General features: G+C 39.5%; 1 protein-coding gene across 2 annotated transcripts in view; it reads left to right on the top strand.

Annotated features, from left to right (window-relative positions):
* The window catches only part of Ire1 (serine/threonine-protein kinase/endoribonuclease Ire1), a 388825-nt gene that overhangs the window by 304025 nt on the left and 69586 nt on the right, over positions 1-15214 (top strand). For both annotated transcript variants that reach the window (XM_068388550.1, XM_068388551.1), the window contains exon 16: positions 14456-14606. In XM_068388550.1, coding sequence (XP_068244651.1) covers positions 14456-14606 — 151 coding nt within the window. The remainder of the gene's footprint in view (positions 1-14455; positions 14607-15214) is intronic.

Raw genomic sequence — 15214 nt, 5'->3', positions numbered from 1 at the left:
ATTACAAATATTATTTACCGTATCTATATAAATTCCTACATGCTTAGCAAAGCGGGAAAACCTTTATTTTTTTGTTTTTGCGTGTAATCAACATTAACAAACTGCCGCTAATGACAGAATGATAATTTACGATAATTCTAAACTGTTACGAAAGATAATTGTCCATTTCATATCCAAAATACTTTTTCCTAACTTCAGTTATAAATCAACTTGTACCCACCTCCATTATGGAACCGTTAGAAAAAAAGTAAAAGAAGAAAGTACTAGGCTGTGTTTTAAATTTATTGAACAATTAAGGTACTGCTACAAACGTTCGACGTGACAGAGGTGGTGCGAGTTTGGAGAAAGTAAGGAAAATTGAATCATGATTGATTTTTAATATAATTTATACTTTGTGAACCCACAAAGATTTCATTTGTTAGAGAGATAGAGGTAAAAAATGAGAGGTAGCGAAAGATAGCCTAGTGAGAGAGAGAGAGAGAGAGAGAGAGAGAGAGAGAGAGAGAGAGGTTTTAAACAAAAAATATGATAGATTAAAACACATTGGTGCTTATGTAATATTAGCTAACTGTATAGATGATTTGAATAAGTTAAGAAAGGGTATAAACAATACTTAGTTACTGTATTCGTATGCGCATATCATTGAGAGCGGCAGCTAGACATCAGCTGATCTGATCACAGCCAGAAGTAAAACAAAAAGAAGTCAGCAATACTCGATTTTTAAAACACACCCGAAATTAAAAAACAAATGCACGTTTTCTTAAAGCGCAATTACCTATTTAAAGGGTAGCAATTTTCTAGAATAAAATTATGTTTCCTAAAAAATTGTGGTTTGCTAACGAAATCGGATAACGTATTTTAAGCTATGATTGAAATGGATGTATAGACGGTATGATTTTTTCGTTTCATATTTAATTGACACTTTAAGAAAACCGATTTTGTTTTCTTCATCTACTTGTAAGTATTGTATAACACAGAGAGAGAGAGAGAGAGAGAGAGAGAGAGAGAGAGAGAGAGAGAATCAGCTGTTGTAATCAAATGTTAATTTCATTCTTAAACTCAGGTTGCCATATGTGAACTAAGGTTTTATTTCTTACAGAGAGAGAGAGATATTTGATGCCTGAGAGAGAATCTGAGGATTTCTGGCATCAGATATCTCTCTCTCTCTCTCTCTCTCTCTCTCTCTCTCTCTCTCTCGAGAGAGAGAGAGAGAGAGAGAGAGAGAGAGAGAGAGAGAGATTTATAAGTATACCGTGTACTCTACAAAATCAATCTTTGCAAATCAAATATATACTGTTTAAAATATGACAAAATATTGCCGACTCGTTACCGAAGTTTAGGCTATTCACTGCCAATAAACGAACCCAGTCTACTCGTGAAAACCTTGAACTCCCGAAGGGAAAAATAAAGCTTTTAAATATACTGTACTAAACAAAAATAATGCTTTAATATACCATCATTAACGCTACTATTAAAATTATCGAAAGGTTGGAGAAAGATAGAGATTGCCGAGAAACGTAACCACAATTCTGTTTACATTTTGTCAGCTGGACTCGCACAGTTAACAGTTGATTTCATTGTTGATGTGGAATTTTATCCTTAAATAGGCTATTTATTATGAAATTATGTTAATAAGATGTAATGTTAATGTTGTTTTGAAACATTTATTATAAATCACCGTATTTAGAGCTACCATTATACTTAAAAAGACAATAGATTTGATACATTTTGTAGTGGTTGACTAGGAGACTTTGAAGCTTTGCAGATACAGAAAATTTATTTATGAAAAATAGCGATCGCATAAAAGGAGAATCGTATAATTCGAGCACGCATAATTCTGGACTGTACTGTATATGTATATATATATATATATATATATATATATATATATATATATATATATATATATATATATATATATATATATATATATATATATATATATATATATATATATTATATATATATATATATATATATATATATATATACATATATAAATATATATATATATATATATATATATATGTATGTATGTATGTATACATATATACATATACACACACACACATATATATATATATATATATACGTATATATATATAAATAATATATATATATATATATATATATACATATATATATATATGTTTATGTATGTATGCATGTATATATAAGGGATTTTGACGTAGGAAAAATCTATTTCTGGGTGAGATAGCCATGTCGTCCTGATGGAAGTTCCCTCCGGCAGCTTCATACTGTATAGTATTTCTGCGATTGATATTATAAGAGAATTACCATCAGGTATCACAGGGTTCTAACCCCCTGAACGACTATCCGGAGATATCATGTATAATCAGGGACGTATCCTAAGATAACCATAGATATCTGCATTTCAAATAGACCTTTCCCAGTCTAATCCTCTAAGGGGAAGGATAAGCGAGGAGCTGTTACATATCCTATCACCTTTCGGTGCTCCCATATGACCCTGCCGCTTCATTCTATTGTTTGCAGCTTGTCGCTACTGTTCTATATTTTTGTGTGCGCTCTTTTCTCCTTGTTTTTGAAGATTTTCTTCGTGTAATGGCTTCCTCTTCTTCGTCAAAGTTGAGTACCTACCTCTCTTTGCTTTTTGTTTTAGCTGTAATTACTTTGGTTCCCTTCCGGGAGTTGAATTTTAGTTTTTGTGATAGAGGAAGCCTGAGCGCATCGAGCCCGGCTACTCCTGGCGTCGGGTTTCGTACCTGATTGCTCTTTTTTCGGGTTTACTTGTTTATTTTGTAAGTTTTATGTTACCTAGTAGTTTTTTAGCATTGCGATGCTTTGGGCTCTATTTTAAGTTAGCATCTACATTTCATTTTTATTATTTGTCTTTTTGAGTTCGTGTCAGTTTCGGCTAGCCTAGCCTTGAGACGGTAAGGTTTTAGTTGGAGACGGACTCGCCTTTTTCGTTTTTGGTCTTTAGTTCCGGTTTCATTGACAGTGGTCTCTCTCCTCGGGGAGATTTTTTACTCAGTCATACTAGTTTCTAAGCTTTTTATTCCACATGTTGACGTTTCTCGGTACTTTGACCGTTTAGGCTCTTGGCCATCGTGCTGCAAGCATCTGAGATCTCCTAGGGCTATCAAGGTGCAGTTTTTTAGGAGATCCCCTTTGCGAAGGGTGAGCTCTCACAGCTACTTTCAGTCGGCTCGCTGGCTATTATACTGCATATATTTTTTGGGCTCGAGCCATGTCGTCCTGATGGAAGTTCCTTTAGGCAGCTTCCTACTGTATAATATTTCTGAGTGATATTACAAGAGAATTACCGTCAGGTATCACGGAGTTCTAACCCTCGGAGTAACTATCTTAAGATATCGTGTATAATCAGGGACGTATCTGTAGATAACCATAGATATCTGCACCCCAGACTTAACCCAGTCTAGGAATCTAAGGAGGAGGATAGGTGAGGAGCCGCTACATATCCTCTGTTCATAGTACTACTCGTCCCTTATAAACTCATTCTAATTTTCGCAGCTCATCTACGTGTTCGTTTCTTTGTCAAGAGCACCTTTTCTCTACTTTTTGGAGTTGTTTCCTCGCATGATAGCCTCCCTTTAGTCGTCAGAGTTGTGTAACCTCCTCTTTCACAGTTTGATTTAGCTGTAACTGCTTGTGATCCCTTCGGGGAGTGGTTATTTGACTTTTTTATGGCGATGAGGGAGCGGGGCGCTCCGAGTCCAGTTAGCTTTTGTGCGCCATTTTGTGTACATTTCTGCCCTTGTTATTTTATGTCCACTTAGTTGTATTTCACTAGTGTTACGTTAGCTAGTTTTATTTTGGTGTTGCGATGGCCTGGACTCTGTTTTGTGTTTTCTTTTACCACGTTTTATGGTAGTTTAAGTTTTAGTTTTATGTGAGTTTGTCCCGGCTAACCTAGCTTAGAGAGTGGTGGTTTTGTCAGAGACTGGGTTGCCAATAGCGATCAGGCTGTTCCTACTGGTCTTGTTGGCAGCGGTCTTTTTACCCTTAAAGGGTTTTTTCCTCGGTTATGCTAGTTTACTGAGCCTATTTTGTCTGCTGCCTTCGATTCTCTGGTTTTTTCAGCCTATTAGGCTTAGCCTAGCCCTCTTTGGCGAATCCGTTGGTCCGCCATGCTGCATTCGTTCACGATTTCCCATGCTAGGACTGTGCAGTCTTTTTGAGTTCCCCTTTACGAAGGGTGAGCTCCTCTTGTCTGTGCGCAGACTTTCCTGTACTGCCGTTCTATCATAGCCTCTGGGATTTCTCGACCAACCTGCGACATTGATCTTTTAGGCTTAGCCTAGCCCTTGGTGGCGATTAGATTAGCCCTTGTCGGCAAATCCGTTGGGCCGCCATGCTACATCCGTGTTTGATCTCCCATGGTTGGACTGTGCAGTTTTTTGGAGTTCCCCTTTGCGAAGGGTGATCTCTCCTTGTCGGTGTTCCGACTTAACTGTTCTGCCGTTCCTTCATAGCCTCTGGGATTTCTCGATTTACCTGTGGCTTTGACCTATTAGCATTAGTCATTCTGCATTCGCTTGTGATTTCTCGTGCTAGGACTGCGCAGTCTTTGGGAACTCCCCATTGCGAAGGGCCCTCCCTATTTTTTTCTATTGAGGGTATAACCTTGCTTTCATAATCTGCGGGTTGCTTTAGACTCTTGCTCATTAATCGATGCGTTGATTGCTTAATGATTAAGTTTACCTGTACCCCTGCCCTCTAATTGGCCATTTCTCTGCGGAGATATAAGAGCAACGGTTCTTTCCATGAGCTTTTCCCCACCACTTTTTCTCCTTTTTGGGGCTATAGCAATGGACCTTTAGGGGGTTAATTTTTCCAATCTCATGTTCTTTATAGGGGAATGGACATTTCGTAATTTATCTCCTCTTTTTCCCACCAATGGCATTTACACACAATTTGGGGATTTCTTTTCCCTCAGTTGTTTACATGGAGTATTAAAGACCCATTTCTTTTAGCTTTTGGTGTCTGCTAGAGGATGTAGTACTCATTTGATCCCTTTTCTCCTTACAGGCGGTGCCTATTCGGAGATACACTGTTGAGTGAAGATTTTTGTCAGAGCTGTGAGACATCCCTGTGGTCTCGATATTTGCCGCACACATGCGAAGTGTTGGAGGATGAAAGGCCCAGTTTTGTACCGGGACCATCAGGATTTCAGTGTTTATAAGGATTTACTTCACTCCAGATGGGTCTCGGAGGATATCTCCGATGACGACTGCATGTTTTTCCTGCGGTACCTTCGCACCTGGGTAAGAGGATGAGGTAGTCTTATCTCATCAAGGATTCAGTGGTGTCTACCAATTCTGACTCCACTATGACATCGGTCTCCCGATCTACGGTTATGATTGCTTCTTCCTTGACGGGGGCTGTTCTTGCCCGTTTCTCCTCCCAACATCTTCTGCTAAGCTCATGGAGCCCCCCAGTCCCTGAGTACCTTATGTACTACAATACATCTGGTACTTAAGGCTAACAGGAGAGCCTTCAATGAGGGGAATTAGTAATACCAGGTGATGGTCTTCAAGGCCTCATGTGAAAAGATCCAGGCCTTGCAGAAGAAAGAGGAGTTGCCTATATATAAGGTTTGGTACTCCTAGCTACCTTATTGCACGCAGCAATGATGACGGCAGTGGGTATCAATTTACAGATTGTCGCCTTTGGTAAGAGCTTGGCCTCCTTTGTGGCCCTGGATAAAGTGGTCTTCCACTTTGTTTCGAAGAGCTACATCAGTGGAGTTAGCCATTTGTGAGCGTAAGCCTCTCCCAGCTTTAGAAGAGTGCACACCAGTCTCACCTTTCTTACCTCACGATTCCATCCACTAGACCAATGCCCAGTTTACTTTTGCTGAGAGTAAACTGGATATGGATGCGGCCGGCCACCAATTTTTTGAGAAGATGCCCAGGATTCCTGAGCACCTTCTTAAGTCTGAGTCGTAGACTAGATATGGTTGTCAATGTTGATGTCTCTGTAGTGCTTTATGGGAATAATGATCGGGCATTTTGCAGGTGCCTTCGTCTTTCCTTGCTGGCGCAAACTCATGTCGACACCTTTATGAAAGACCTTTGTTTTTCTTTTCAGGTCTGTCGATCCTGTAGTGAGCAAGTACTTGACACAGCTACCATCCGCCACGAGCTGAAACATTTCTCACCTCTAGCATCAGGGTAAAAGACATGTTTCCTTTGAGAAAAGTTGCGGATAAGGCTGTCGCAGAGCTTAGAGCCTTTACCTGAAGTGGGGGATCTCATTGAAGAGGTAGTTCACCCCTGGAAAGGCCTCACAAACTGACTTATCATGGTAAGTCTTTTGTTCTTTCTTATGCCGCTATCCCTCAGAATGTCTACGCTGTGCCCTTATAAGTGGTGTCACAGTCCCCGGCCTTCCACCCTATATATGGGTAAGGGTTGTCTTCCGAGGCCGTCTTGACTATGGAGGCAAGTCCAGAGATCGTGGACTTTGAAACGGCAGTAGAGATAGCAGTTCATGTCCTCAACACAAAATAATAAAGGCCTCCGGTAGGGGGACGGTTAGCCTCGTTCAAGTACAGTGGAACCTTTACATACGAACGTATCTACATCTGAATTTTCCAACATCCGAAGTAAAATTCGAGCAATTTTTCAACTCTACACCCGAATTTTATTTTGACACACGAAGTAAGCAATTTTCGTCGTACTGGTTGTATCCGAATTTTTCGACACGCGAAGTACAATTCGAACACGTTCCTACTCTACACCCGAATTTTTTTTCGACACCCGAAGTAAACAATACCCGTACGCGTAGACGGTACTCATAGCGCCGGATGTATTTTTTATTTCCGCCGATAGAAGGCAGCACTTCAACCTCAGAGGGACCCTCAATTAGCGTGGCTTGGGTCATTCCTCTGTTCTCGTCGGCTTCGTGTAGTTGTGCGCTGTGCGTTCTGCTATTAACTGTATTCTAATCATGATTTTTTACGTACATCCTTTTGCGGTTTTTTACGTAAAGCATGGGTCCTAAAAGGCTTAGTTTCACAAGTGGTAGTGGTAGTGGTGAGAAAAGGAAGAAAGAAATGCTTTCTTTAGAAGTAAAGCAAGAAATTATTGAAAAGCATGAGCGTGGCGTCCGCGTGAGTGAACTTGCAAAAGAATATGGCCGAAATATGTCGACGATCTCGACAATCTTGAAACAGAAAGAAGCCATTAAAGCAGTGAAACCTTCTAAGGGGAACACCATCATTTCAAAACGTCGTAGCCCTGTCATAGAAGAGATGGAACGACTTCTGCTAATCTGGATCAAGGACAGAGAGATTGTTGACGACACCATCACCGAAACTATCATCTGCGAGAAGGCGCACGCCATCTTCACGTACTTGAAGGAGGAGAGGTCTGGGGGTGATGCTGGGGAGAGTTCAACCGAACCTTCCTCAGACGATTTCAAGGCATCTCGTGGCTGATTTGAGAAATTTAAGAAACGGTCCGGGATTCATTCAGTTGTTCGCCACGGAGAGGCTGCTAGTGTGGACACAAAGGCTGCAGCTGACTTTGTGAAGAGCTTTGAAAGGACCGTGCAGGAAGAAGGCTACGTAGAGCAGCAGGTGTTTAATTGTGATGAAACCGGGCTGTTTTGGAAGAAGATGCCCAGTCGAACTTACATCACCGCCGAAGAGAAGAAATTGCCTGGGCATAAGCCAATGAAGGATCGGTTGACTCTTGCCCTATGTGCCAATGCTAGCGGGGACTTTAAAGTCAAGCCCTTACTGGTTTACCATTCGGAGAACCCTAGGGCCTTTAAGGCACACAACGTCGATAAGGACCAGCTTCATGTTTTCTGGCGATCCAACTCGAAGGCCTGGCTCACTTGGCAGTTCTTTGTGCAATGGGTTAACCAAGTTTTCGGCCCTTCTGTGAAGAAGTATCTTCATGAACAGAAATTGCCTTTAAAGTGCCTGCTATGCCTTGACAATGCACCCGCTCACCCCCCCGGACTTGAAGATGATATCTTCGATGAATTTAAGTTCATAAAGGTGCTGTATCTTCCACCGAATACCACCTCTATCCTCCAGCCCATGGACCAGCAAGTCATCTCAAATTTCAAGAAGCTCTACACCAAGCACCTATTCAAGCAGTGCTTTAATGTCACGCAAAGCACAAACTTAACTTTGCGTGAATTTTGGAAAAGCCACTTCAACATCGTGCACTGCTTGAAGATCATAGATCAGGCTTGGGTGGGATTAACTCGACGGACCCTCAATTCTGCCTGGAAGAAGCTGTGGCCTGATGCAGTTTCTCCCCGAGATTTCGAAGGTTTTGACCCCGAACCTGATCCCATGGTGGGTGCAGCGGAAGACGTAGAGGAAATCGTCTCCCTTGGCAAGTCCATGGGTGTGGAGGTCGACGCAGATGACGTCACGGAACTCGTCGCCGAACATCATGACGAACTTACCATAGAGGAGCTCAAGGAACTCCATGCTATGTCTGAGTACATGAGTGATGACGAGGAAGGGATCGAGGAGGTAGAACACGTGTTAGGTTCGGTGCAAATAAAAGAGGTGTTAGGAAAATATCAAGACGTGGTTGACTTCATCGACAAATACCATCCAAAGAAATTGCAGGTTTGTCGTGTAGTTGCGCAGTTCGATGATGTTTGCCTTACTCATTTTCGAAGCATTCTGAAAAGCCGTACCAAGCAACTTTCTATCGATAGCTTCTTTAAAAAAACTACGAAGCGAACTCGTGAGGAAGAGGAAGGAAGTGGTTCAAAGAAAACGGCAAAGAGTGAAGAGAAAAAAATTCAATCAATTAGAAATAGAAAAATTAAATAAGCTAAGTTAGGTTAAAGTTCACTTAGTGTAAGTTGGAATAAGTTACGGTAGTGTACGTGTATCTTAGTCACCCTCTCTACCTCCTCGCCGCCCGTCTGTCTCCTCTCTGCGTAGCAAGACCGACACCTGCGCTGGACTTTCGAAGGTAAAGAGACGCTAAAAACCCATTTCTTATTTATTATTTCTTGATAATTATTCTTTTTTACATGTCTATTATCTAATTTAGTGTGCATATTTTCATGTGTAATTATGTGTAGTAATTTATTAAGGAGTTATCATAGGTTTTTGGGCTCAACCACGGATTAATCCTATTTCAATGTATTCTTATGGGAAAATTCGTTTCTACATCCGAAGTCGGTTGTGGAACTAATTAAATTCTTATGTAGAGGTACCACTGTATTGTGGGTTCTTCAGTCCTTGGACACAGATTGTCATTTCCAATGGTTTTGCCTGGAAGTAGTACCAGTGGCCACCACAGTTCAGGAGATTCTTCCAGGAACATCTCCTTGTCTGGAACAGTATGTACAAGATCTCTTGAAGAGGGTAGTTATCTACTGCGTGAGAGCTATGAGATTTCAAGATCGTCTATTTTGTGTGCCAAAACGGTTTCGAGCTTACCTCAAACTATTCTCGTCTTGTCTGGTCTAAACCTGTTCGTTCAGTGGGACAGTTTCCGGATGTTGGCTATTTTGCAGATATGGACCTTACCACCCTTAGAGGCTTTCACTGTCTCTATGGATTTTACTGACATCTTTGTATTGTCGGTTAGGTCGACACTTATCCCCTTACCTTGGTTGCTGCCTGTGGAGAAGGGTCTATGTAATCAGGGCTATGCCATTTGGGCTCAGCATAGCTCTGAGGGTTTTCACAAAGTTTACTGACGTAGTCGTACAACAACTGCGGTAGACAAGCGTTTAAGTAGAGTCGTACCTAGTTGACTGGCTATTGTGAGTTCCCTTGGCACAGAGTGCTCGGAAGAAGCCAATTGGGTTTTTGGTTCTTCTTGTCCCTTGGAATTCAGACCAACCTTAAGAAATCAGAACTGACTCCAGCTCAGGACTTCCAAGGTTGGAGATTTGTTGTGACTTTAAAGTCTCACTCCCATTCTATTCCTCCCTCTAAGGGAGAGGAAATAGAAACGTCAGTCAAGTCCCTGAGCTAGTCGGTTGGTCTCAGAAATTTTAACAGTACCACATCAATATTCTGGAGTCCATGGCAGTTTTCTTGTCCCTCATGAACTTATACCTGAAGGAGAACATTCATATCCACTTAAACCTTGTCAACAGAGTTATAGTCTATTGATTCAACAGACAAGAATCGAGGTCTCCTCAATTGAACCACGTAATGATAACCGTCTTTACGTTGGATCAGAAGAAAGATTGGCATTTATCAACGTCTCTCCTTCAGTGAGATCAAATCTCTGGCCTTCAAGTGGATCTGTTTGCAATGAGCTTCAGCATGATATTTCCCTGCTAGGTAGCACCGAAAGTGGTTCAAGCAGCAGTGTGCATGGACATTAAAGTTCGTCAATGTCCCTGGATGGGAGTCGGACGACGATTTGCCTGTTTCCACTGTTTAACCTCCTCGTGAAGGTTTTGGACAGGCGTAGATCTTTCAAGGGATGGCGGCTCTGGTGGCTCTTTGGTAGCCAATGAGCAACTGGTTTCCCATGGTCACGGATTTGAATCCCAACTTGTGCCGTGATCAACTCGATTCTATCTCAGGATGGACAGCAGGGGATTGTTTATGCTTCATCATGGAGATCGTACAATCCTCATATCATGTTTGATTTTACCCTATTCCTGGGAATGAAATTGAAAATTCAACGTGATAAGTTGGTATTTGTGGAAACTATGAGCCGTCTAACACCATAACTCAGTATAAAACGTCATTGTCCAAATTGGTCAATTATGTCAAAGACATAAATTCAGGGTTGATTACTATGGATTTATAAGTTTCAAGCTTACTTTGCATGTTTAAAGTCTAGCCTCCTCCACGATTTCGTCATACACTTCGGCCCTCGCTAGATCTATACTCTGCGCCTTTGATGTAGAATTTTACTTGGATCTCTTCAACAAAGTTCCGAAATTTTGTGCAAGGCTACGGCTGTTGATTGTTTTGCAATTCACTTCGGACACAGGCAATCAAAAGGCTTCTATTCTTGATCCCACTCAGAAAGTCATCTTAATTGCGATGGCTTCGGGTGCTCGGGTTAGTTACATTGTAATGATTTCTAGAGACGAGAAATACATTGGATTTGTGGATAATGGTGAGGTTAATTTATACCCTGATCCCACTTTTCTGACTAAAAATGAACTTCCCTTTTCACCTTGGGGCCTATGGAAAATAGTTCCCCTTCAAGGAGATCCTTTCCTTTGTCTAATACACTGTCCAAAGTGTATTTGCTGAGAACAGTGCAGTTTAAGGGTAGTCTTTTGTTTCAAAATGATACAGTGGGGTCTGATGTGTCGCTAAACCAGTTATGAAATAAGATTACTTACTTTATATGAAGAGAGGACCTGTCTCGTAAGACATTGGGTCTCGGCCCTAAAGATGTGGCTTCCTTCTTGATCTTTGTCCAGTATATGTCCATTGAGGGACTGCAGACATATACTGGTCGGAAGTCCACTTGGGTTTTCTTCAGGTATTGAATGAAGCAATTGGAGGAGACACATCATTTTGTGGTGGTTGAGGGGGTGTTATCAACCCCGCGGCAACGACGTAGCCCACAATGCGTCCTAGGGCACTCCTTCAGCTCGTCATTAGCAATGAGTAAACAGAATTTTTTTCTTTAAGGAATGAAGGAAAAATACACTTCATCATTTCCTTTTCAGGTTCCCAGGTGTCTTTACAATGCTTTGTGTGTTCCTTCAGTGCTACAGCCTAACTGTCTAAATGTCGTTAAGCTATATCTCATTTGGTTTGGGTGATTAATCCCTTGTTTGGTACAGACGGGATCATGTGTCTCTTGATCAGATTTACCTTGTCATAAGTTTCCTATGATTCCTTATGTCATGTACTGTATATGCCCACTTATGCTACCTTATGTATGGGTAGGGACAGGATGCATTTATTTTGTACACAAATTTTCCATGTAAGGTTAATGATGGTTACTTGCTAACCTTGGCACTGATTATTGTGAGTAAAAGGCTGTGACTTGTGCCATGACTTTTACTTTTACGCCCTACTATTATAATTATAATTACTGTAGTGGCTTTATCTTTAGAGTGTCTTCTCATTATTATCCTTTCTAAACATAATTGGATTTAATCTCAAGGCGAGTTTTGGGTTTATATGCCTCACCTTTAATGCCTCCTTTAGTTTTGGCCTCCTTAGAGCTCCCGACACTAGCATCAGGTGTTTTTCCAATTGTGGAGGGCGGTCCCTTGGGTCTTTATTGTCTCCTTGTCAGACCATCATGCTTGTCAATTCTGCCTCCGAATGGTTCTGGGATACCTTTGCCTTGACGGAGTAATCCTGTAAGTGCATTTCGGTATTGGAACCTCTCCCTTTGAGGGATCTTACCGAGGCATAGGTAATTCTGTGGTACACTTCCATCAGGACGACATGACTCGAGCCCAAAAAACGGATTTTGAAGTAGGATAAATCTATTTTTGGATGAGATAGCTATGTCGTCCTGATAGCTCATCCGTTACGTTGTCCCTCCCAGATGCCGCGTCGGATGCCTCTTCTCACGGTAGTTGCGCTGCTCTGTAGAATAAGTTTATCAGGGATGAGTAGTACTATGAAGGGAGAGGATATGTAGCGGCACCTCACCTATCCTCCTCCTTAGATTCATAGACTGGGTTAGCTCTGTTTGGGGGCAGATATCTATGGTTACGTGTATCTACGGATACGCCCCTGATTTTACACGATATCTTAGGATAGTCATTCCGGGGATTAGAACCCTGTGATACCTGACGGTAATTCTCTTGTAATATCACTCACAGAAATATTATACAGTAGGAAGCTGCCTAAAGGAACTTCCATCAGGACGACATGGGTATCGATTTTTCCTACGTCAAAATCTGTTATATATATATACATATATATATATATATATATATATATATAATAGTTAACCTTACTATAGAAAAGTATGTTTTCTATCATGCACAAACTACCCGTTTTCTTCAACTTGCTAATATTTTTAATAGTAACTATTTTATTGTAATACAATTAATATTTATTGGTGATAAGTCAATAAATAACCTACTGTACATGTTTTTTTACACACGTATGTTTAAGCTATTTAGTTGTAGTACAGGCAAGATTGATTGATTGTTAATATTTACGTGAACTTACATTGTAGAATGAATAAACTTCAATTGTTCAGTAAATAGTTTTCTTGACTATTATTTATTTACCGAATTGAAAGAAAAATATCTCGCTAATGTTTTGATATGCGTGGTAGCAGTGTGCATACATACATACAATACAGTACAGTACCCGGTACTGTTCATTGTGTTTTTAATTTAAAAAATGTACTCATTGATATAGAATTCATTGTAAATAAGTAATCATGACATTAAAAAGGAAAAAGATATGTTACGAACTGTTATTTATCTACTGAAGTGAAAGAAAAATATATTGCTAATTTGTTTTATATGCGTAGTAGCATTGTGCGTTTGTACATACGTTACAGTTCTGTTGTTTGTGTTTTTTTTTATTTAAAAATGTACGGATATAACATTAATTGTAAATGAATATTCATGGCATCAAAAGGAAAAAATATGTTACGATTTGTTATTTATTTACCGAAATGAAAGATAAATATATCGCTAATGTGTTTGATATGCATAGTAGCATTGTGGGTTTGTGTATACAATACATTTCTATTCATTGTGTTATTTTAATTTGAGTGTCCTTGTTAATATGAAATTAATTGTGAATAAATAATCATGATAATGAAAGAAAAAAATATGTTACGATCTGCTATATACCGAAATAAAAAGAAAAATATATTTTTAATGTTTTAATGTTTTGATGTGTAGTAGCATTATGCGCATGTACATACACACAATACTGTACTGTTCATTGTGCATTATAACTTAGAATTTTTCTTATTGATATGTAATAGGAGAGCAGGATCTAACGGCAGTAACTAGTATCAAGGTAGGGAGATAACCAATGGGAGAGCAGGATTATAGTGGCAAGATTACAGTTTGGCTTCGCTTGAGTTTTGAAATTATTCTCGGCACTAGGTGAATCTCGTTTCGTATCATGAAAAGCTTTAAGTATTATGAGTTTAGAATTTTTTTGCATATCTTTTATCATGGGTTTTTCGTATACAGAATCTTTCGTGTCAAGAGGCATCGCTGTTTGAAGTTATTGGTAGTATTATGCCTGTGGCAATGTCAAGAATTTTTTTAATGATAGGTATAGGTTTGTAACAATTTCTGATTACTGTATATGAACTTCTTGATACCTGTAGACCACTTCTTGATACCTGTAGACCTGTTTTGTGTTCACACCATGTCACCACATAGGCCTATTGGGTCTACAGGTCAGGAAACCAGTGGCTTCAGTGATTAAAGTATGATGACTACAAGGTAAGTATTGTTATGATAGATTTTATTAGAATTCCTTTATTATGAAATGTTTTATTTTGTTTTTTCATATCGTTAAAATTTTTTATAGAGTGCAAGAACTTGAAGACGAGCAGCACACAGTATCCAAAACCCTGATAGAAAAAATGCTGAGCAGTAAACCTTCAGAGCGTCCGCCAATATCTGCTATATTAGGTCATCCCTTCTACTGGACACGAGAGAAGGAACTTGGTTTCTTCCAGGTATGCAAGTTTGGAAGTTTTTCTTGATAATTAAATGGTATTACAGTACACTGCAGCATATCCTGCTTATTATTTTGGCAGTTGTAAAACAAAAAATTAAGTTTATTTTTTCACTTTTGATTTTTTTTGTATTCTGTGTATATTATTCTTTTTTTTTTAAAGTTTGACTGGTGGTGCTATATATCTGTCAAACTTCTCATAATTTAATCTTACCAAATTTATTATCGTGTATGAATTTTGTGTTTTTATTCAGATAGCAATTGTGGGTAACAATATGACTATTATTATTATTATTATTATTATTATTGTTGTTATTATTATTATTATTATTATTATCATTATTAAATGCTAAGCTACAACCCTAGTTAGAAAAGCAGAATGCTATAAGCCTAGGGGCCCCAACAGGGAAAATAGCCCAGTGAGGAAAGGAAAGAAGGAAAAATAAAATATTTTAAAAATAGTAACAACATTAAAATAAATATTTCCTATATAAACTATAAAAACTTTAACGAAACAAGAGGAGGAGAAATATGATAGAACAGTGTGCCTGAGTGTACCCTCAAGCAAGAGAATTCTAACCTAAGACAGTGGAAGACCATGGTACAGAG

This window comes from Palaemon carinicauda, chromosome 15 (genome assembly GCF_036898095.1).
Source record: "Palaemon carinicauda isolate YSFRI2023 chromosome 15, ASM3689809v2, whole genome shotgun sequence".
Lineage (NCBI taxonomy): Eukaryota > Metazoa > Arthropoda > Malacostraca > Decapoda > Palaemonidae > Palaemon > Palaemon carinicauda.
The sequence above is the reverse complement of the archived record's forward strand: the minus strand, read 5'-3'. Positions and strand labels throughout refer to the sequence as shown.